Source organism: Schistosoma haematobium, chromosome 1 (assembly GCF_000699445.3).
Source record: "Schistosoma haematobium chromosome 1, whole genome shotgun sequence".
Taxonomy (NCBI): domain Eukaryota; kingdom Metazoa; phylum Platyhelminthes; class Trematoda; order Strigeidida; family Schistosomatidae; genus Schistosoma; species Schistosoma haematobium.
Window position 1 is genome coordinate 83,027,949 of NC_067196.1, and position 25,094 is coordinate 83,053,042.

At 32.4% G+C, this 25,094-nt stretch overlaps 1 protein-coding gene across 1 annotated transcript in view; it reads left to right on the forward strand.

The window, feature by feature from the left end:
• The window catches only part of MS3_00002286 (uncharacterized protein), a 33,741-nt gene extending 17,988 nt beyond the window's left edge, over window positions 1–15,753 (forward strand). The window contains exon 2 of the mRNA XM_051209859.1: window positions 14,160–15,753. Coding sequence (XP_051075331.1) covers window positions 14,160–15,477 — 1,318 coding nt within the window. The 3' untranslated portion in view covers window positions 15,478–15,753. The remainder of the gene's footprint in view (window positions 1–14,159) is intronic.
• The last annotated feature ends 9,341 nt before the right edge of the window (window positions 15,754–25,094 follow it).

Genomic DNA, 25,094 nt, shown 5'->3' on the forward strand with positions numbered 1-25,094 from the left:
AATCCCTAAAACATAAGGTAATTTAGCTTGATCTGCAGAAGCAGCGGAATTATCAAATATGCAAGGTGATTATTCTAAGTTATTCAGCTTCTGTTCTTAATATAAGCACCGGTTGAAGGGGAATCATTAATTGTGACTTTCATTGACCAAAAGCTCTCTGAACTGCTCCGTGTGAGATTTTTATCAAAGTCCTAACATAATGGGAATATTTGAACAGTTGAAAACTTGAAAAATCAAACTCAGAGTTCAATAGTTGATACATGACAATACCTATAAAACGCAATTATCGAGAGGTGTTCTGTATAGATGTAGAAAAGAGGAATAAAGAGATCCGGTTAGATATTTTCAAGGTTGATAGTATTTTCTAATACTTTACAGTCTAATGTCAGTCCTAACTAAATGCTTTAGGTTCTTCAATAACAATAATCAAATAGTTAGTATCAGAAGGTGTTTTGTGGAGATTGTAGTAATTTCAACAGTTGAAATCATGAGTCAATTGAAGTTAGACCACCATGGAAAACCTGGAAGCACTGGACGGCCGTTTTGTCCTATTGTGGGACTCCTCAAATAATTTCCTTTTTTGGAGATATTTGCATCAACTATTCTATTCCGTAACTTAGTTAAGGTGTAATTAGTCCTTTTTGTTAGTTTAAAGAGGATCGGATGAAGTCTATTCAGACTTTATCATATCATTTGCCCTATAATAGTCTGAAATAATTCACCTTTTTTGTATGCTTCTACTAATTTCAGAAAACATGTTTTATAAGTAGTGAATATTGTTGAAATTCTCATTACCAGTTCTAATGTGTCTAAACTCAACACATATATCAGCTTCCCAATTTTACTTACTTGTTTCTCTTTCCAACATATTTTCTCTATTTCGTTTATGTTCAAGTTTATTTATCCAAATAATCTATCCTATCATATTATTATAGTTGATAATCCTACTTGCCTACATTGATAGAAAGTTTGACAAGTGTGCTTAATGTATTAGACAGACTCTATTGTTTATATCACCTGTAAATTACCTGTAATTTTATGATTACAGTTACTATCGTTATCAATTTCATCATGTGTATAATAAAAGCATCATTGTTATAATTCATTTATAAACTAATATGATTGACCAAATGTTATTTTCATATGCATATGGGGATGAAGCAAGAGGGAAATCTAAGTTTGAAAAAAATCTGTTAGTAGGAAAAACAGTAAAATAGTTTTTTCCATGTGTCTTTATTTTGTATACAACTGTAAATAAAGTGAATACTTCCTTCCATAAAAAAGCCTACGTGTCGAAAATATTCCGTTTTATATGATTCACTTGAAGTGTGATTTTATAATAAATAATATTTCGCAAAATATTTTTATACTATAAACGCGGAGATAACGGTGGCTAGCAGTGGAATCGAGGATACCCGTTTCATTCTTTTTGGGACCCGTCAGCTGGATGTATCTGCATTCCAGAGCTGATGTTCTCTCCGAAACTCGAACTCAGCACCGTTCTCTTCAATCGCTCACACGTTATTCACTTAGCTACTGAGTCCAGATAGCCATCAGCTTGCGCAGTGTGGTGAAGTTTTAACCCATTACTGTATCGGTTTGTTTGAATCTTCCCATTGATGTTTAAAAATAAAATTGATTAGTCTCCTATAGTGCTTATGACTTAAGGCAGTATCAAAGTAATTCCCATAGGATGCAAATATGTCAATAAGAGATTGATCGATTGTAGTCCTAAACATCAATGGGAATATTCAAACAACTAATATAACAATAAATTATTTTTATACTATTTCAAAGCTTACTGAAAACTTTTGAAGTTATATTATTTATTTATTGGTAAGGGTTGTTTAAATCTTCCCGTTATTGTTCATAAAGATCTTAATCGATCAATCTCTTTTAGGTATATGTACATCCTGAACGGATTACCTCGATATTCAGTTAGAGTTCTGTTGTAAATAATAACATTGAGCTGAACTTATAACTAGCTGACAAACCTCAAGTAAAGTGAAACGCTCGCCCTGAATTTTATTGCTATCCACTATTTAAGTTAGGTTTGATGGATTTTAAATATTCACGATGATCGTTTGATGATAATTCTCATGCGTTTGAACTTTGTGTTTAAGCACAAAAAGAGTGAATTTTCTAAAAAAATAACTTCACTTAATAACTATAATTTTAATTTTGTTAAGTTGCTTTATGTGAATAGTAAGATTGTACTTTCAATTCATTTCTTTTTACAAACAGTGGTTAAGTACATCGAAACTCTATGTACATCATTTATATTGCCATGTAAACACTCTATGGTCATTTAGAAAACACATCAATTACTATTGTTACTTACTTACCTACTTACACCTGTTACTCCTATTGGAGCATAGGCCACCGAACAGCATTCTCCAACTCACTCTGTCCCACTCGGCCTTCTTTCCTAGTTCTATCCAATTCTTGTTCATTTTTCTCATGTCTATTTCCATTTCTCGGCGTAATGTGTTCTTTGGTCTTCCTCTTTTCCTTTGGCCTTGAGGATTCCATGTGAGGGCTTGTCTTGTGACGCAGTTGGGTGCTTTCCTCAATGTGTGTCCTATCCACTTCCAGCGCTGCTTCCTGATTTCTTCCTCCGCTGGGATCTGGTTTGTTCTCTCCCAGAGTACGTTGTTGCTAATAGTGTCCGGCCAACGGATCCGAAGTATTTTGCGTAGACAACTGTTAATAAACACCTGTATTTTCTGGATGATGGCTTTCGTAGTTCTCCAGGTTTCCGCTCCATACAGTAGAACTGTGTCGACATTTATATTGAAAATCCTGACCTTGGTGTTGGTTGACAGTTGCTCTGAGTTCCAAATGTTCTTCAGTTGTAGATATACTGCTCTTGCTTTACCGATCCGCGCTTTCATATCTGCATCAGATCCACCGTGTTCATCAATGATGCTGCCCAGATATGTAAAGGTTTTTACATCTTCCAAATCTTCTCCGTCAATTGTGACTGGATTGGTGCATGCTGTGTTGTATCGGAGAATCTTGCTTTTCCCTTTGTGTATGTCGAAACCTACAGCTGCTGAGGCTGCTGCTATACTGGTCGTTTTCTCCTGTATTTGCTGCTGCAGTTGCGATAGGAGAGCCAGATCATCTTATTTTGAAGCAAAGATGCATGGTGGCCAGCAGTGAAATCTAGTACGCACATTTGAGACTAGTCAGATGAACACATTTGTTTTCCACAGTTGATGTTCACTTCGGGACTTAAACCCAGTACTATTTGCTCCAACCTCCATCGCACCATCCATTCAACTAATGAGTTCAGATAGCCGCTGAGTTGTGAAGTGGGGTTAAATTTTAGTTTTAATTCACATATACTGTTTGTTTGAATCTTCTCATTGATGTTTTAAGACTGCAATTAATCAAAATATGGTATTCTGTTTTTATCGTTAAATATATATATATATATATATATATATATATATATATATATATATATATATATATATATATATATATATATATATATAATTAAAAGATTCGTCCATAAAAGTATCTCTAAGGGATCATGAGTTATTACTTTTTTCTTCCATATTGTGGTTAGTTATCTGATAAACCATAGATATCAACTGTTCAGTATGATAAGCATTTATTTTGTAGTACAACTATTGTAGTGAACGAGAACTCAGATGGGGAATACCAATTTACTGTTTTATGCAAAATTATATGGTGCCTTTGTAAAGTATGAAAACCATACAATAAATGCATTATTTGTACATCTTCCTTTGGTCGTTCTTTAGATACTTCATGATTCTTCCAATTCTGTTGTCATTACAATTGCTCTCTCTTTCCCTTTCCATTCTCTTCAGTTAAATCTTCTTTTGACAGGCATTCTACTCCCGATTGCTGCTACATAATGCTTATATCTGTTAGCGTTAATTGCATACACCGAAGGTCCTGTATTCAAATACCGTGTACGGGATCGCGGATTCACATTACTGAGAAGTCCCATAATGGGACAAAACGGCCGTTTAGTGCTTCTACGTTTTCAATGATGGTCTAACTTTGATCGGTTAATGACATCAAAAAAGTGAATCAGGTAATCGTAAAGGAAGGTGAAGAATTATACTCAATCATATGTGACACTAATTTATTTTCAGTATGAGGATTTGTGGAGATTTTAGTATTTTAAAAGTTGAATCAGCGAGTCTATCTAAGTGCCATACTACGACGAAACTTATTATTATTATTGATGGCTTTATTCAATATTATAGATTGGTACAATATAGAATTCTCAGCCGTTCAGTGCTTCAAGGTTTTCAATGATGGCCTAGTTTAAATCGGCTTCCAGGCGCTAAAATAATAAACATTATATCTTTGACTAAAATTTTAACTATCACCTAATATCCACTTGTTACAGCAATTACCGGTAAATATAAAAAAATCCAATGGCTCCAAAATAGTTTTCGTTCTAAGTCGTGTGAATAATAGAAGTAATTAGTTTACTACGGTACTAACAGTATTCAAGTATCTACAAAGCAAAGTAATAATTCTAAACTTCGACTTCAATTACAATAAGTGGTACTAGTTTCTACCCTCTTTTTCTTTGATTATTACATTGAGAAGGAAGTTAAAACTTTGTGCAGAAGATTTGTTCCAAGACCTTTGAAGATAGGGTAACAAAATATTGTAGTAAAACCAACACACAAAAAATAACCGCTCACCTGTGGACAATAGCTAATCAAATCATAAGTCAACATATTATGAAGCTAGTTATTTGTCAGGTACTTCTTATTGCGGTAGGTACTGAAGAAATAATGAAAGTTTCATCATTGGATCGTATAACTCAGGGAACAAAATACCCTTAAAATATCATAGTAAAACATATGCTAATCAATAGAATCATAAATTCTAAGAAGAAAAAAACGAAAAACTGGAATCATTGGAAACTTTGGCGAGGAAATTACTAAATTCAAAGAGTGATCCCAGTGAAATAACGTTTCAAAAATTCTATAGTCATCTCTACCACTTGATTATACTGAAATTATTTGAATTTGATAAACGAAGAAAAACTACTCACATAATGTTGTGAAAAAATCGTTCACAATTCTGTTGTTCCAGTCATCTGGAAATAAAAATTTGTAAAAATACCGGATGAATTATTTCTCACTGGAATAAAAATCAAACTGATCATTTTGTTTTAACATTTTAATTTAATGGTAATTATATTGAAGTGAAGGAAAACATCATTGGGGACGGCAAAATGTATGTGAACACTCTTAATAAAATCTGAGAGTCATACAGTGAATTCTTCATTTGCAATCTGTCAGACTTGACCGTTCCTTCGTTTACACACCAATCACTCTCTGTTCTTACTCTATTTTCTTCGATCTTCTTAACCTTCTGCTGCCAAGTATTCCACTTCCGATTAGTGTTACATACTACTTACATCTGTAGCACATCAGCAGCACACACGCAACACAATATTAATCAATTAAAATAATCATCATCATGGTGAATAATTTCAAAATCGGAAATTCAATCTACAAGAGCATCCTTATATATGTGATAAACCTAATAGATATCTGATGGAAATCATTCACATCTCAGTTTACTAAAAGAAGTTAATGCTCATTTAGTGTAGTTATAAAATCAAGTTTTCTTTCATGATGTTGTCGATTACAAAAGCGAAAGATTCATTCAACTTAAAGAAATTACACCAATATTTGAAACAATTAGTTTTGTGATAGTTGGGTTCTAAATAAGCAGAAGACATCTTAAGAAAATGAAATAATATACGTAAAAGTTTCGATGACTGAAATCAAATAATCTCAACGTTTCCCTTGATAACCTACCCCTAGCGTCTTCTGGTACATTAAAACTTTTGGAGACAAAAGTTCTCATGAAAACAACTCTGTACTTAACAGTTATCCAACCATTTTTAAATATTGAATTCCGTTTTAATACGAATTCGCCTCACTTGAATTTAAATGTTTGCAAATTACGATATACAAAAATATGTACATGCATGTAAATCATTTGTAATTAAATCCTATGAGCATATGTTGACTTAGGTTATAATGTGGATCACAATAATCGTCCTGGCAAGTAACTAAACTGAACCTGTCAGAAGTATATGTGGATATAAAAAAAATAATTATCTAATTGCACACGCGCCTATATTTTGTTACGCTCGACAAAATAATGGTTAAACAAATATTAAATCATAGTACTTGATTCGACACTTTCGTTTTTCTTTTCAATTGTTTAGTCGTCAAGCCTATTTATGCAGAACTACAATTGATATATTAGTTGGTCGACTTTCGTTATCGCCGCCTTGATTTTTTACTATCGTTTAGTGAAATAAACACATACTGTGCTTATTAAACCTCTTTGAGATGTCCTCCGATACTCCTAAGATCAAACTGCTGAACACAACAGTGAACTTAATTCACTTCAATCGAAGAAATTTCCACCAAGAAAATTTTGTTTATTATGGTGTTGCGGAAATCACTGAATTTCATAGTTTACTTCACTGAAAACTAGGAAGCGTTTGGAAAATGTTTCGTCGTAGTAAATTATTCTCCAGAAGTGCGCTCTAGCATCTTATCACGGATCGAACCTAAAACAATCAGGTCTCCTAAGTGCCTAACTTTATAACTACCGAACCAGCTTACGATGGTTTTCGTGTACAATTTAAATCAGTCACCGAAACTACCCTATCATTATTCATAGACGTTGGTGATATTTGTCTCGAATTCAATACAACAGAACTTCAATAGCCACAACTTTTCATGATAATTTCGAGAATCCTCTGACACTATTGGTCATGAATAAGAATTCGGTGATACTTATGATAAACTTTTGAATTCTATAGTTTCTATCACAGACTACTACTTATTTTTTTAAAATGAGTATCTCTAATGAAAGCAGTAAATCTTTTCTGATACTTTCATTTAATAAAATGCTAACCAACTAAGTTCGTATCGACTAAAGTACATTGTAAACATTAACTATTTCCGACATAACCTTCTATCATTATAAATCATGTTCATGTCAGAAAATGAAATCAATCTATTTTCTTTTAGATGTTTAAATTAATAAACATCACGTAGGCGTTTCCTTTCGACTATAAAAATTACTGAACTGAATCTTATTTTAATTTGATTTATAATTGAAAAAATTTACATAACAGGATCTGTAAAATGTGCATAACATGAGCGGTTGTCATATTCTGAAAATTAAACTATATTGTGAGTCAGTCAATCATCTACAACGAAGGATCAGGCACAAATTATACATCGGTCCAAGCTGCCATTACCTCATTAGCACAATAAGATGAACACCAAAATCATAGAAGAAGTTACTTCAATGGTAGTAATATATATAAAAGAAACATTGTGAATGAGGATAAAAACAGTAAGGAAGAATTAGTTTATAGAAAGAAAGGTATAAAGTAATTTTTAATCTCACGGTTTAATAGAAGACAAAGAGTGCTTACACCTAAGCCATCGTGATCAATTCTGAGGGATGTTGCCCAGAGTCTCCAATCATTGGTTACGATGGTCGCGCGGATATAATTTGCGAAATGGATGTTAATTCAATTAAAATAATGAAAGATAAGTTAATAATCCTTCCACAAATTATTGACTTCTAATTGATTTAATAACGTTACATTTGTGTTCTTTTGTTTAAAACCCATACTTGAATCTGCCTATTGTTTTAAAGAGCTATGATGTTTTATTGTTTGACTAACATTTGTAACTGTGATCTTATTGGGAAACTAGCGTTTGAAGAAAGTTAGTGTCACAGACTGATTTTAATTAAAGAATCGTCGAAAAGCAAGAATTTTAAGATGGCTATTTCAATTTAGTTTGGAACTCCTGAGTCTGTCACATTCAATTCGAAGACAGACATTGAATTAATGACTAAATCCTGAAGGTGAGCAAATCACTGTTAGACTATGGATCAGAATTCAATGGTCGTCATTCCTAAATATAATCAATAGTATGAAGATTGATAGAACTACTTGAATCTCGTGTTTTTCTGTTTGTGTTGTATATATCTAAAATAAATAGTCTACAGGTTAGGCGTTCACGTAAGAGACTGAAGGTCCTGAGCTTGAATCATGTGTGTGGGAGTGTGGATGTGCACAGCTGAGGAGTCCCATACTAGAATTTTAGTCGTGATCTCAATTATAATGCAATATTCAGTTTTATATGAATCAGGCTTTTCGCACTTCTATAAACTCGGGTGACAAATCATAAAACCACTTGTATACTATAAATGATATGACTATTAAGTCCCAATGAATGTATGCACATTATACATAATTATTTTAAACTCTAATTATCTATACAAGTACAGATTAATTTTTTAGCATTTATCATTTTATAAGAAAACATAGACCTAAATGTTTGTGATAGGCTGATCAAAGTGACTGATCAAAATAATAAACATCAGTTGATTGTACTCATTTATTCACAATAAAAATCCTTATGTACTATAACCACTAAAGCATATACTTCATAAATAATCATTACAAAATGTACTATTTAAAATAGGATTACTTGAACAAACTTTGGCTGAACAAAAGGCAAATAAATAGGGCGATAGTTTTACTGAAAAGTGGTATGTGTTTATAAGCTTATTAATACAAGTCTTATATAAGTAATTATATAATCGCTATGTCAAGTTATATAGATTAATGTCGAGTAAAAATGGCATTCAAAAATAATGAGTCAAATAATTCCTCATTTTGTTAATGATTATATAAATATATATGTACTCAGAATCGGCGGATGTTGTTTTGATATAGCTGTTTTTGCTCCCTTTAGAGCTCGTAAGGAGATGAATGAAAGAATCAGGTCTGTCATTGTAAACACTTCGAAAACAACCAGCACACACATTTCGCTTCCTAAGAGCTTCTTATAACACTTGAGTTTTGATGTTAGTTTATAAAGAAAGTTATGGTATAAATCATTGTGTTTAATGTATATACTTGTATATTCGTTTGTTTTGGTGGATTTTCATGCTCCGAGTTGGATGGTTTGTTCGTGGAGATTTCATTGTTTTTTTAAACAACATCATCAACACAATCTTCCAAGAGGAATGAAATATTCGAATTTCTCCATATATGATTTACAGCTTGTCCTATCAACCTCGATGTTGGTTGGTTATTATTGACGTTTACCCTGTTATTATCTACCTCTTTATTTTGATTTTATCTTCCTTCGATCTGAGTCTTGATCTTATATTTATCCATGATTTTTCCAATTGATCGATAGATTGGATTGATTTCGCAATGTTTGTTGGTTGCTGGCCAAGCTTCTAACAATTCTCTGGTGTTTTTAGTATCCCAAAAACTCCCATATTGTTTTCAGTACGTCCTCTATCCAAGATTTCAACCTTTTTCTAGTCGAATGTGTATCCACAGCTATCTACACGCATTGATATAAGCGAAGATTTGTCATGGAGTTTGGCCGCTAATTGATGTCCATGCAGGTGAACAAATAGGGGGCGTCTCCTTTGTCCGGTATAGTGTTTTTCGGAAATCGAACAGTTTGTTATGTAAATGACGTTCAGTTTTCTTTTTTTGTCATTTCGTTCTTTGGTCTGCAAGGGACAGATTGAAGTGATTTTGCTGGTTTTTGTGTTGCACTTATTTCCAACAGCTTCAGTAATCTAGTTGTAATTTATGATTCGGCCTTTAAATATGGTAGAATGATCCGTTTGCTGGTCTCTATACATGAGTTCGTAAATGTTGATGACTCGGGTTGATATTTTTTGATGCTGTGTGGATAACTTTTCTTTCAAAGTATAGTGATTACATACTTTTCTTCATTTTTCCGCCCTGCTAGTGTTCTACAGTGTGTTTTCATCCTCATGAATAAAGTTTGTACGCAGTTGATTTTGTGAGTTACTGGGTTTTTGCTACTGTAGTTGGAAACCTGATCTGTGTGTGTTATCTTCCGGTGTACCTGATTCTCCAGTTATCCTATGTCGGTTCTGGTGATCAGTACACCTAAGAATGAAAGTTTGTGGTCCAACTCCTTTTCCATTGTGAATTTTATGTCATCGAAGACGCTGTTGATCAGATTATAGGCGTTTTACAACACGTCCCCTTAAATGATGACGAATGTGTTATCAACATAACAAATCCAAATTTTTGGCTTGGTCTCTGATAAGACCAAGGCTTCCAGTCTCCGAATCACTGCTTCTGCAATAAGCCCTGTTATTGGTGACCTCATCAGTGTTCCTTACGTTTGTTCGTAAATTTTATTGTTGCATTGAAAATGTGTTATTAAGCATAAATCGATTAATTCTAGTAAACTCTTACTTTGAAGCTCCATCTATTTATTGAGATTTGTTTCGTTCATGAGGAGAAGGGGTGGAGTTTCCTTTGCTAAGCAATTTTTAATCGAAGTGAATAAGGCTGCTACATCGAAGGATATCATCAGTTCGTCGTTGTTGGTTCAAATCTCCCTAGTCTTTTCTAAGGATTGTATGTGAGATTTAATGGAGTGTTTAGATGAGCCTATTAAATGTTTCAATATTCTTAAATTTCTCTTGATAAATTGTTTGTTGGGGTTCTAGCGATTTTTGCAATTAGACATATGTTGTTGCTTAGCTTATTCCATTTAGACCTACAGTAAAATCGAAGGAGTACTAGTCTATTTGATTTCATTGTCTATTGATTTTGCTTTGATATTTATCCCTCTTTGATAAAATTGTTTAAAGTCCTTGAAATGTGAGAAATTCTAATAAAATGTGTCTACTAATATTGTCCAAATATACTTGTAATAAAACGTGTTTAATCTATTGCACTGAACCTGGTAGTGTTGGTAACTAATATTAGCCGAAAACGTAGATCATTGGATTCGAACTAAAGACTTATGCCAAATGGTTCTTGGTATGACTTAGTTTATGGTTTTATATGACTATCACCTGATATGTTCAACTGTAAGCTAGAACATATGTTTTTTATTGATTTGCAGGCTGATGCTGGTTCTTTGTACAATTGATTGATAACTGGGTTGTGGCCAATATCACATATGTCTTGTAATTTGATACTTAAAAATTTCATCGACCAAATTGCAATGTTATTATTAATCAAACTGACTCGACTACAGCCACCAAACGTTTCAGTACAGTGCATGAGATGAAAAGATATTCAGACTAGTGAATACACCACAAGTTGAATGAAAGAATTTGATCTGCGTTGATAGGCATGACAAAATTGACATTGGTCACTAGCTAATGACCTTATCAGTAGAAAAGGTTTGAAAAGCTCAATAATAAAGTCTCAGACTGTGATGATTTTTACAATTCCAAAACAGAACATCAGTACCTTAAATAATGTAGCTAGCACGAAACTGATGTCAGAGGTTTTCTGCCAACTCTTTCGAACACTAGCATCACTTTAACAGAAAAGCCAGTTATAAATTGAACATATTGTGATGTATGCTACTTATGTCGACAGATATAAGTAGTATGTAACATCAACCGAAGGTGGATTACCTGGTAGTAGAAGGTTGAGAATATCAAATAGAAGAGAATGTGAACAAAGAGTAATTGGTATGGAAATGAAGGAACAATAAAGTCTGAGATAATTAACGGACTTTTTTCCTCAAATAACTCTATCATATTTGAGTTAACCTACACTTGGTCATCCCAATCTGTGTTTTCGTTCATTACAATATCTCCTAGACATTCAATTAAATAATTATTAAACATTATAAGATTTAGCTTTGTTTTATATTGTTCATAAATTTATAATAATGACTGACATTAATACCTATTAAATGTAAAAAATTATTGAAATGAAGAATAAGACGTATTTACAACAACAAAAGTTACATAATACCAATCGTTTATAAACACAATCTGGTAAGACTATAATTTATGAACGACCTTTGAGAGACGCTAAAGTGACCTTGAGAGTGTCTATCTACTAAATGAGGGTAATAAAACAGTGTGAGGAATCAGAATTATGAGTTACAGTTGATGGTTTGGGGTTAAGAATTAGATTCAAGGTTTTCATCACGAACTGATATCAGCTATCATGTCAAAACTCTATTTAGCCAAATGGGTGAATGGATTTTGTGCCAAAATCTAGGACATGTCATCCTCAATCTGATTGGTTCGTCCATAAATTATAGTCTCACCCAAAATCTTGTTGATTTCTTTGTTTTTTCCATATTTCATTCAGTTATTTTTCTGAATATTTTAGTCGGCATAATATGGTTCTAATAATTTACATTGTAGAAGAAAACCTGTATTATTATCTATCATTTTCATTATAGCTTACAACTTCCTCTATATTCGTGTTTTTAACGATAACAATACCTTCTATTAACATATAACACCAAAACAATTCGTAAAGAATATTATGATTCTATATGAAGAGAAAAGACATCAATTCATTGATGTATGATCTTTTCTATATTCATGATACATTATGATACTTTGTCCTTTTAATTTTTATCAGTAACATTCTGGTTAATTTAGAAACAATGTCATATCCGGGTATTTTATATTAATGCTAAGAAAAAGTGAAATGACGAAAACATTTTTTGTTATATGAGACTGTTTGTAGTAGTGTGGTGTGTGCAACTGATGTCGACAGATATAAGTAGTATGTATCACCAACCGAAAATGGAATACCTAGCGAGAGAATGTTAAAAAGATTGAACAAAATAGAACAAGAACAAAGAGTGATTGGTGTGTAAACGAAGGAACAGTCTAGTCTGACAGATTGCAAATGAAGAATTTACTGTATGATTCTCAGATTTTATCAAGATATTCTGTAATGTTGTGCATCTGATCCTCGCCACCTGTGTTCTCGTTCATTACATTAGTAGTAGTATCACAATAACGATTTTGTATTCTAACATATCAGTTTAACTTGTTGAATACAACTCGTCTCCTTAATGCGGTTATTTGCTTTTATCCGTCATGTACAATACTTATTTAAAAATACTAATGATGTGAGTTTGTTTTGATAGTAATTTGTAGTACTTAAGAATCAATTGACGTGATATGTGTCACTTTCAATTTATACCATGAATAAGGCCAATGTTAATGTTCTTTCTATTGTAGAATAATACTAAGTAGAGGGTTGTGGAGATAGTTAAGTTTCATTGAAATCATGAATGTTAAACCATCAATGAAAACTTACGAGCACTGAGTAGCCGTTTCGTCCCAGTATGGGACTCCTCAACATCACTCACTACCAACCGTATACACGGGAGGCTAACCCAGAACCTAAGATTTAGAGAGTGGACGCATAACATATTAGTTATCATGTTTGAACTTATAACTGCATAGCTTGATGAAAACTTCACTGATAACGATCATTCACTTTAAATACTCTACTTACTCGGAAAAGTATTTATTAAAATTAGTTCACTGGATTATTAGATTAATATTTCTACCCAGTCTGGAACACTTTTGTATGTCAAACCTAATACTCGTAATATTCGCTAAATTGATGGAAAACGTTTTGACAACTACAACTATTGATATTTTGTCTGCCATGAGTTATAAACGCAAAACTGAAGAAATAACTAAACCATAACATCAATTTTAATTCCAGGTATGATTACCATGTAAGAAACAATGTTTAGAAAATGTTTTATTAATATAATAGACTGTAATGGCTTTACTTCGTTTATCAATCCCCTTGATAACCGTTATTACATAAATCTCAACGGTGTTTGAAATCAGAAGGCAACAAGAAGCGGCAACTACAGTTTATTAGCAGACAGCGTAGATCACAAAACTATAAGCACATCAAGCGAATTTGAAGCAGAGGCGAATGAATGTATTTCAGCAAATACATAGGCAAATTTATAATCAAATCGTACCAGGGCACAGCAAGACAAAGCAAAGGCTAGTAATAGGATTCGAGTACATATATACATGGGGAAGAGAATGAATCATCGAGTGATATTTAAGCGATCAACATTTTAGCTAGAGTCTGTCATGTGATCTAGTGATCATAAAAGTACAAAGAAATAGACGAATTATTACTATTCAAATAACATTGTCTATTAAGTAAGTCAATAAAAGGGCTTAACCGGAATTAACCATAATCAAAATTGGTTGTACGATAGTTGCTATAAGACAAATGAATTTCTTCCAGTTATTTCATTGTTTCTTATAAATATTTTTTATTATTTCAGCCTGTGTCTACGATTCCTCAACACACATATTGCACCATTTATCGTCATTTTGGGTATAATTGGCAATGTACTATCTATTATTGTATTAAGAAATCGACGTATGAAATCGCCAGTTTCAATTTATTTAATCAGTTTATCAGTATTTGATATATTATTACTGGTTTGTGCTGTTGTATTATTTTTTGAATATCCTTTTGCTGAAGAAGATAATTCATCATTTTTACTATCAATGCATAATTCCTCAACAGTAGATCATGTTAACACATTAAATAAATTAGTAAACAATATAACGGATCATACAAAAATCAATAATATAACTACAGCACATCGTATTTATGCACTTATTCAAGCACATTTCATTTATCCAATTGCATTAACAGCACAAACTTCTGCAATATGGATTACAGTTAGTTTAACAGTGGAACGATATATTGCTGGATGTTATCCTTTACATGCAAATGTATTATCATCTGTACCAAAATCTCGTTTAGTTGTATGCTGTTGTATGATATGTGCAATTGTTTATAATATACCAAGATGGTTTGAAATTACAACACAATCTGTAAATACAACTGAATTAATAAAAGAATCAAATTTTTCACAATATTCAATACAATACGATTGGCATTCAATATTTCGTCTTGTTTATTATACATGGGGATATATACTAGTAATGTTTTTATTACCATTAATTGCCTTATTAGTAATGAATATTCGTTTAATGTATGCATTGCGTAGATCTGATTTTGCTGTATGTAAAACATTACATTCAACACAATATTTAGATAATCCACATAGTAATACTAATACAATAGTTGATGTGAATTCAAATATTTATGCAAAAACTTCTACAATATCAAACAAATCAATTACTAAACAATTTCCAATGAGATTTCAACGAAGTGATCATTGTAAATCATGTAAATCATTAAAAACTCCATTTACATTATATGGTCCAACACGATTAGCAATACAAGCAGATAAAAGTATAACACGTATGATTATTGTTGTAGTCGGTGTATTTATTGCATGTCAATTACCAGCATTAGTATTTAATATTTATTTTGGTATTGTATCACCAAAAGTTTTACCATATGGTTGGTGTGCATTATCAGAATTACGTAATTTTTTAGTTGTAGTTAATTCAAGTGTTAATTTTATTGTTTATTGTGTAATGGGAGCTAAATTTCGTCGAAGTTTTATTCATGTCATTACACCATGTTGGGAGATTAAATTTGCTAATAATAATACTAATAATACACGTAAACCTACTGTCCGGTTAATCACTTTACGATCAGATGTAACTGAACTTCAATGAAGCTTATCTTAGTTTCTTTTTTCTAAAAAGAAATTTGTATATTTCTTCACTTGTCTTTCCTATAAACATATTTTCCTTTGTATGAAAATGAAGTTAACACTGATAATACATGTAAAAATGAAATACCATAGACTTCTAATAAAATTTCTAAAGAATAGAAACTATTATTACTAATTTACAGATATTTAAGTTAGTCTACTTAAAGCTTATTGATTAGAGTCATTGTATCCATGAATAGATAAGACATTTTCTCCATTTGGCGTGTTTAGTCTTCGCGTTAGTTACATGTTTGTACACGAACAGTTATCTAGTTATCAGAATGACAACTGGTAATTTATTTACATTTTCACATATGTAGAAGAGATATCACGAAAGATTTTAACGAAATATTTCTTTCTCTTACATAATAGGACACAATAACTATCAGTCTGATATATAAAAGAATAATAATATTAAATGGGTTGATGTGATGAAGCAAAACTCAAATGAAAAATAATTATTATCAAAAGGAGTTTTGTGTAGATTTTACCAGTGGAGTTCAACCAGGTCTGCTGTGAGATATCAACTCACTGAAGACAATGGTGTACGGTGGAGCAACTTCGTCGATTGGTTGATGTTAGACATTAACACCGTTGGATGCCAGCTCAGTGGTCTAGTTGGTTAAGCGCCTGGAGCGAAACTGACAGGTCCTGGGTTCGAATTTTCAGGAGGTGGGATTGTGAGTGCGCACTGCTGAGGAGTCCCATACTAGGATGAAACGGCCGTCCAGTGCTTCCAGGTTTTCCATGGTGGTCTAGCTTCAATTGACTCATGATTTCAATCAGGCAAATAATTATGTTTGAATAACGATTATCTGAAAGATTTAATCTTTGTAACAACAAAATTAGTTTCGATAGTATAATGAGACAATGGAGTAGACCGGAAACAATATGATGTAGTACATTTTGAATAAAATGATTACACACATCTACTTATTAGGGTATATCTTAATGAAACTAATTTGGTTCATTAAGGAGAAAGAATATATGATAACAATTTCAGCGATTGAATTTTAAGTAAATCTAACTTTCCGCTCGATAATCTAATCCAAGCTTTTTCAAGAAAGTATGATCAAATATCAGAATTATCGAATCTAGATAGGTACATAGTATCCGGTTAACTATATACTGAACAGGTCATCTAATCATTTTAAGAATGTTTAAAGTAAGTATTTGACGTAGTGCGTATGGGACATGTGGTTTGTAACAAAACGTGTGTTAGAATAACAAGCTATGTGTATTCGTAAGCGGATTTAAGTTGTGAGAAGATGTAGCAAGTCTTCTACAACTAATTTCAATTATGGTTAAATTTTGATAAGCGCTTTTATTAGCTTAACAGATAATGTTATTCGAATGGTAAAGATTCACATATTTCTTTGTACTCTTATGATCACTATCTTGTCTGTATATACGTGTACGCTTGATCACATGACAGCCTACGCACGAATCTCTCTCTACCTGAAATGTTAATCACTTAAATGTCGATCGACGAGTCCATTCCCATGTATATATGTACTCGAATCCTATTTTTAGCCTTTGCCTTGCTTTGCTGCGCTTTGATTCGATTTGACTATGAATTTGCCTGTGTATTTGTTCGTATACACACATTCGCCTCTCTGCCTTAAATTCGCTCTCTGTTCTTGTAACTTTGTAATTTGTGCTATTCGCTAATAAACTGTAGTTGCCACTTCTTATTGCCTTTTGATTTCAAACACTGTTAAAATTTATATAATAACTGTTATTAAGGTGATTGATTAACGAAGCTAATCCACTACATAGAAATTTTATTGACTATTCAGTCAGATTGTTTTAAATACATTGCGTAAATATCTTACATATTTCAGATCAACATAATTTATAGACCGGACTAATTAATACAATATTCAATAGTACAATTTTCATTTCAGGAGCATTTAAGATCAACTTGGTTTATACATTATAATCAGTTACCATTTGAAATGATTATTTTCTTTAACTTGTAGCGAGGTGTCGAGTCGCGATTGACTATGAACACCACTACAAGAAGACTACGTGCCAGTTAACCGATAAAATCTACCGTAAGCCAAATATCAGAAAGCAGTTGATGGCTGTATTCGAGATATATTTGTTGTCGATCTTGTGGTATCGAAAGGATACCGAGATCGTACCTAAGGAGTACAAGCGTGGTTACCGAGCGTAACCGAACCCGCGCAAGGTCACAATCGGAAGATAATGGAGCAGTAATATGGCTGTCTTTAGCACAGTTAAACAAATGAGCACAGTAAAACAATCACTGGTACAATTGGTTATAATAATGATTGTTTCCATTAAATCGATCGCGTTCTCTTGGTAAAAGTAGGTCACTACAAACTAAACCTTTAATTCACTATTCACTATCTACAAAACAATGTTATTAAATCTAAATACAATTCAATGTAGAAACTTTTAGATCATGAAGAAAAAGTAGTCCCATTTTTTGTTCAGCTTAAGCAAATGTATAGGGAAAAAATTTTGAACATTGATGGATTTTTTAAAGTACTCATCAAAAATTGATTTCATCATGCCACGAATCAGCTAATTTATAGTTTACAACACGAAATGTGAATAAATTGTTACCAAGAAAGTGTTTGAGATTAGTATGCAACATGTTCATCTGTCAAAAATTGTCTGATTAATGTTCTTTGAAAGTCATGAGATACAGTCATATACTCTACTCTATTATGAGGCTTTTCAATAATGCTAACTTCTAATCCCACCAGGATTCAAGTCCAAAAACTTAAATAATGATGATAAGCTTTGTGTTTGTCTTGGACTTTCTAATTATCCCTATAATTAGCTTTCACAAACTCCCCATAGTAAACTAAAATGTGGATAAAATGTCTCATATTCACTTAAAACGTATTATCTGAAAGAACTACTTCTACGATGTACGACCAATGTGCAATTCAGATTTGACGATAATTTCTATAGACAAATGGATGGAGTTCCAATGGGTTCTCCATTGGGTCCTCTCTTGGCTGATTGTTTCATGCCCAATAATTGAGAGATTCCATCTATATGGATGATATTTTCATTATTTGTAGAGCGTGTTTGATTTGCCGAATCAAAATCTTAAATGAATGTAAAAAGTGTCCCATTAGAGTAGAAGAATTAACACTCAATATTTTCTCATTGCTTTTAATAGATACAGTCATTTTATTCTCAGTATTAAATTATTTACTGTTAATGAAACTTTTACCTTTTAATATATCACCTCATATTATTAGTACTTTGTATAATACCAGAGTTACTGATAATAAAAGACGACTTAGATAATTAAGTAAAACCGTACGATATTACTAACAGAATAGTTATTTGCTCAAGCCACTACTGAAAGTGTTTCTAATTCTAACCGTCTGAACACTAATATATATTACTTAGTTGCTTTCACTAGATGCCCACAGTGCTAATGACTGATTTATCTCGTATTAAAGTTATGACAAATAAAGTGAAGGTATTAAAACAATGAAAGAACTGAGTAGTTTTCTGTGAACCATTTGCAACCTAAAACTAGAAATCACTTTTTATAAATCTGAATAGAGCGCTGTAAAACCTCTTAAAATATCTTGAAATCCTTCTGATACTAACAAAATCATTAAAAAGTAATTTCATTGTAAGTTTAAAATATAACTCCTTTTTCTTAAATTTACCCCGATATTTTTGAAATAAAAATATCACAAACATAGTAGGACTTTATCTGAAAAGCTACAACCTTCATGGTATCATATTAATTCAGGTCCTAGTAAACTATATATCTTTCAAAATAATTTCAACGTATTCAGGATTTCAAATATTTTTGTGTAGTAATTTGAGAACTATCTTCTCTGTAAAGTAATCACCAGTTTTAATCGATATCTTATTCTTTATATTAAATTATTACTTATTTAAGCCTATTAACACTCATTGAGGAACATAGGCCGACCAGCAGCAGTCTCTATCCAACTCTTACTCAACCAATCATTTCCACTTGCTATTTATCCATTTGATGACTGTCTCCAATTCTCGAAACAGTCTGTTCTTTGATCTTCTTCTTTTCCGCTTCCCTTCACGATTCCATGTTAGCGCATGCCTCGTGATGCAGTTTGATGATTTCCAAAATGCATTTCCTGTCCACTCCTAACATCTTTTCCTAATTTCCTTTTCGGCTCAAAACTGGTTTGTTCTCTCCCATAGTACGTTGTTGTTTATAGTTTTCGGTCAACGGACATTCAGCATTTTGCGTAGACAATTGTTTATAAATACTTGTACATTTTTGATAATGGTTGTGGTAGTTCTAGAAGTTTCAGCTCCGTCCAGTAGAACTGACTGTCTTGAAGTTCGTATAGAAGATTTTGAATTTGATATTGACTTACAAACAGTTATTTTTCGTTCCATATGTTCTTCAACTATAGGAATACGACCCTTAGTCAATTATACTACAAATGAAACCTCATATAGAATTTATACTCAGACTAAATTGAAGAATTATATTCCTAAAACAAATTGTCTAATTTAATAATAATTGAATTAATCTAAATATTATTTTCTTATATAATCAATTGTATTAATTTATACTTTGTAAATGTTAAGAAATATTTCATAACATGCTTTTTATCAAGATTTTAATCATTAAACTAAATTACATGTTTAGTGGCCCAAAATCTGACTCCAGTGATATCATTTCTGATTGCTATTGAGATATATATATCATCAATCCTCCTATTTAATAATGGACATAGATCACGTCAGTGAATAACGGAATTAAATAAGCCGAATACGAGAAAGGATTTCGACTACATATATATTTTGCACAATCATTGATCGGGACAGACAATCAGAGGAACGAAGCGAATAGAAGAGAGTCGAGAGAGATAACGCGCGATGGAGAAGGCTTGTGAGCCAACTATTCCATTTTAACCAAGCATTGTCCAATATTTATAGTCACACAAAAATAAGCTACAGACATGTGATGAATAGGATAAGACGTGTGCATACACATACGCTTACATAAAAAACAGTCAAGATTAATAAGGGAATAATTAATAAGGTCAAAATATGACTCAAGAAGAAAGAATAGATATTGGCCTGTCCAGAAGCTAGAATAAGGTTTATGGGCTATAACACAGTAAGCGACACTACACATGAAATGTACTATTCATATAACTCAAATAATGCATTATGATTATGGATCAGTCTGAAATATTCATTGACCGGAAGTAATAATTTTCAATGGACATGATTATTATTTCATTTAGATAAAAGTAAAATTCATCGAATCAACATACCCTAGAAATTTAAGGGAGAAATCTTGGAAAACAAATGTTTTTTTGAAAAAATAAAAAAGCCCTTTTTGAATAACCAAATTATTATTATCCTTATAAATATAAATATGAGTACTGTAATTATGTTTTACCTGTGTAAAATAAACGTTAAAATTCATTTGATGTTACAAGTCATTCAAGATATTTTAGTCAGATTTTACTGTGAAATAACTTCTGAAAATACTTTGAAAAACATCTTCTTACATTCACTTGATGTTGTTAAGTTGTTATGTAGGACTTCAATTGATCAGTCTCATGTTGGCATATGTGTATCCTGTGTGGATTGCCTGATTATAACCCTAAGTTACAAGCTTTTTAAGCAAAGATGGATAGTGGCTAGCAGTGGAATCCAGGACGCGCCTTGATAATGGTCTCATATTTAATCCGTTTAAATGTAAAACTGTTAGCCGTAACCTGAGACACTAATGGCACGTAAACACCCTGTTGGAATCCCATAAAGCTTGTGTTATTGGCGACTCTTTGATAAGCACAGTAAGAAATCATTTATTCTGGTGTAAATTTTTCCTCTCATCTCTCTTGATCTTCTCATGTTTTGTTGTCATCGAACAAAGTTTTCCGTCTGACTTACTACATATAAAGGCTGCATGATTTCGGGATTACTCAACATGTACCCTTACAATTTTTTAATTCTTGCATATTACTTATTATTCTTTACTGTTCTCCATTATCCTTTCCCGGGCGTTTGAGGAAAGACTGTTATATTGCGGAGAACGCTGAAGGCAGTTATCAGAGTGTGTGTTGAGTCTTTTGAGGTTATTATCAATATGGTTGTAGATGGATATCCAAAATCTTGCAAACTCCTGGCAAATGTTATCTTATCAGATACTAATCATTCACTTCATTCGTATCTTTTTTATCGTGTATATTCTGGTTAAAGGAGAAGTCAATACATTATAATCTATACACGCAAGCAAAGGTATAAAGGCTCTAAAATACCTTATCTAGCAAATATCAAGTGTAACGAACAGGTTGTTAGGGCTGAAGTAGTCAACAACTTGTATTCTTAAACATGTTTCTAAATAAAATTTGTGGAGATTCAAACCACCATTTAAAAAAGCATTTCATTTAATTCCAGATAGTCTATCTATTTAACTTATGTATATATGTATGCTATTATCAATCTCTTTCACTTTTTTACGCAAGAAACGTGTTGAAATACTTTGCGCTGAGAATCCCTCACTGTACCAAAAATACAATATTGAAGAAAGCCATTAATAATAATAATAATCATAATAATAATGTTCTAAAAAATATATACGTGGTCGATTAATTGACTACAGTGAAGTACTGTACTATATACAGGAGAATATCTGTATATTATGAAACAATTTTATTGTATTATATCAACACAAGTCAAGAGTATATTTACAAAAGAGAATTTTTCAATATTCTTTTTCACTTACTATAAACCGCAATGTAAGTTTCGTATGTTCAATTTTTTTATTCAAATAAATTTGAAGCGCTTCTCGCTAGAACTCCAGGAAATACCTGTTGTAAAATAGCAACTCACTGAAGACAATGGTGAGTCTGTCACTCAATTTCGCGGATTGGTTGTAGTTAGACATTAACACCGTTGGATACCAGCTCAGTGGTCTAATGGTTAGGCGCTCGCGCGAGAGACTGATATGTCCTGGGTTCGAACCCCGCTGGGGGTGGGGTTGTGAGTGCGCACTGCTGAGGAGTCCCATACTGGGATGAAACGGCCGTTCAGTGCATCCAGGTTTTCCATGGTGATCTAGCTTCAAATGACTCATGAATTCAACAATTAAAATAATTTTTTATCGTCACCCTCGTACTGATCGATAGTTTTATTTCATTTACATATTTTAATTTGATAAATATATCGATATTGTTTATTTAACATTCATTCTAACATAGTTTCCTTGGTTTCAGTGCATGGAAATTAATTTTTATACAAAATTTATTCCATATATTTGATTTTATTTATTGATTCTTCTTTTGAATGAAAACAAATTTCATCATAGTGATTATTATCATTTAACATCAAACTGAATTAATTTGAAAAGACCGTCAACTTTTGAGATTCATATTGTTTTTAAAACTTGGAATGATGTATTTTGGTGTAGGAAATTGTACAATATCTGTGAAAATAGATTATTTCACAACTAACACTCATCAGATCCTGCTATAATAAATGAATCTGAAATTCTTTTGAAGAATACATATATTGAAATCTATAATGAATGTTTATTTCTCTTCAACTAGAACGGTTATAGTTATGCACAGAAATATAAAACATACCGAAATAATATAAACAATTAATAAGCAAATTGACAGAATTTAAAAGCTAAAATTACTTGTTAACATAATTACAGGCAAAGTAGTAGTAGTGTGGTGTGCGCTTTTTATGTGAACAAAAAAAAGTAGTATATAGCGCCAATAGGATATGGAATGCTTACACCAGCAGAAGACTGAAATGAAGAGAACTGAAAGGGAAACGGACGAAAATCGGGATAAAAACGGAATTAGAAAAATAATAAAGTATGTAAGGGACAACTGAAGAAGGATGTGCCAAAGATGTGTTTAATATATGATTATCACATTTTAGACATGCAATGTCAAATTTTGCATAAAACAATAATTTGATTTTCTCTACCAGGTCTTCTTTCACTACATTCGTAGTCGTAGTCGTAGTATTAGTAGGCATTAAATTAAATTAAATAACTATTATGCTGATATTCAGTAAACTAACAAATAAATAAATTGGTAGTTTGGTTATACCAGTGTTTTCAACAAAATATCGCTTCACTGAATCATTTTCATTTGATTGACAGTTGATTTTGTTTTCGAATCATAATATTCACGTTCAACCCTTCTACTGACGTAAAATATTTACTCGAATAAAATTAATATTTGGTTATATAACTTTTTAGTAATATTTATATTTCGAGTGATATTTGGTTTGATTTCTTTAACAGTTTAGGATTGAGAAGATTCTTGAGTTTTGACTGAGCTCATGAATGGGTCGATTTTGAACCACCATTGAAAACTTGGAAGCACTGGATGGCTGTTTCGTTTCACTATGGGACTCCTCAACAGTGTGCATCCGCGAACCCGCGGGACCGGAAGTCCTGGGTTGAAATCCTGTGTGAGGGATCGTGGATGCACACTTCTGAAGGGCCTCATACTAAGACAAAATCATCTTCCAGTACTTTCATGCTTTCCGTGATGGTCTAGCTTAGATCAACTCATTAATTCAACTATTACATATATCTTTGAAACTAATTAAACATGCACCTATAATTGCTATATATAGATTTATTCTAAGAATTCGGTTAAAATCCGATAGGTCCTGGGTCCGAATCTCTCTAGGTGGGATTGTGGATGCGCACTGCTGAAGAGTCCCACGATTGGAAGAAACATCCGTCCAGTGCTTCCAGGTTTTCCATGGTGATCTAACTTCAATTGAAATTCTTGAAAAGAAATATTATTCGTTGGTAAAATTTAGTCTTGATGTATTTTCGTTGGAAATTAAATAAAAATATATTATCCATTTCATTATAATTAAAAAACTTTTCAAGAGAGCATACTGACATTTCGGTTGGGCTTCTCATGCCAAACACATGTAATTTACTTTTGCATCACTGAATTAAATACAGATGATCTACAACTTCACTTCTATTCATGAAGTTTTAATTATTTTACTGCCGGATTTTTGTTTTGTAATTATTAACTACAATTCAATTATCTATAATGAAAAAATAACTTAACACTGCCAAATTCATTTTCCATCATCTGATTTATAAATATTCATTAGTATTTCAATTATTCATCAATTCATGCAAATTAATATACCCTCCTGATAACTATTTTTATAGAATTTCAGTAGTTCTCATTGTAATTTAGGGGCACCAAATACATATGCGCCACACAGATTTCATTTGATATGTGTGAGGGCTGTGATACTGCCCGGGTGCCCAAACCGAAGCAGGACTAGTTGTTTCTACTTCAAACCTTTTACACTGTCGAAGCGATCCGGTTTGGCTTGCCATTCACGGGTTTCTGCCTGGCATGCACCTGGCTTCGTGCTGGACTGCATGTAAGCTGGCTTAGTGGTAAATATCCTAAGCTGCAGCGTTAACCATTAGTTCTATGTATTTGGGAAACCAATGTATGGGATTATTGGCTTACAACTTTGAGCGGTGGATCACTCTGCTCGTGTGTCGATGAAGAGTGCAGCCAACTGTGTGAATTAATGTGAACTGCATACTACTTTGAA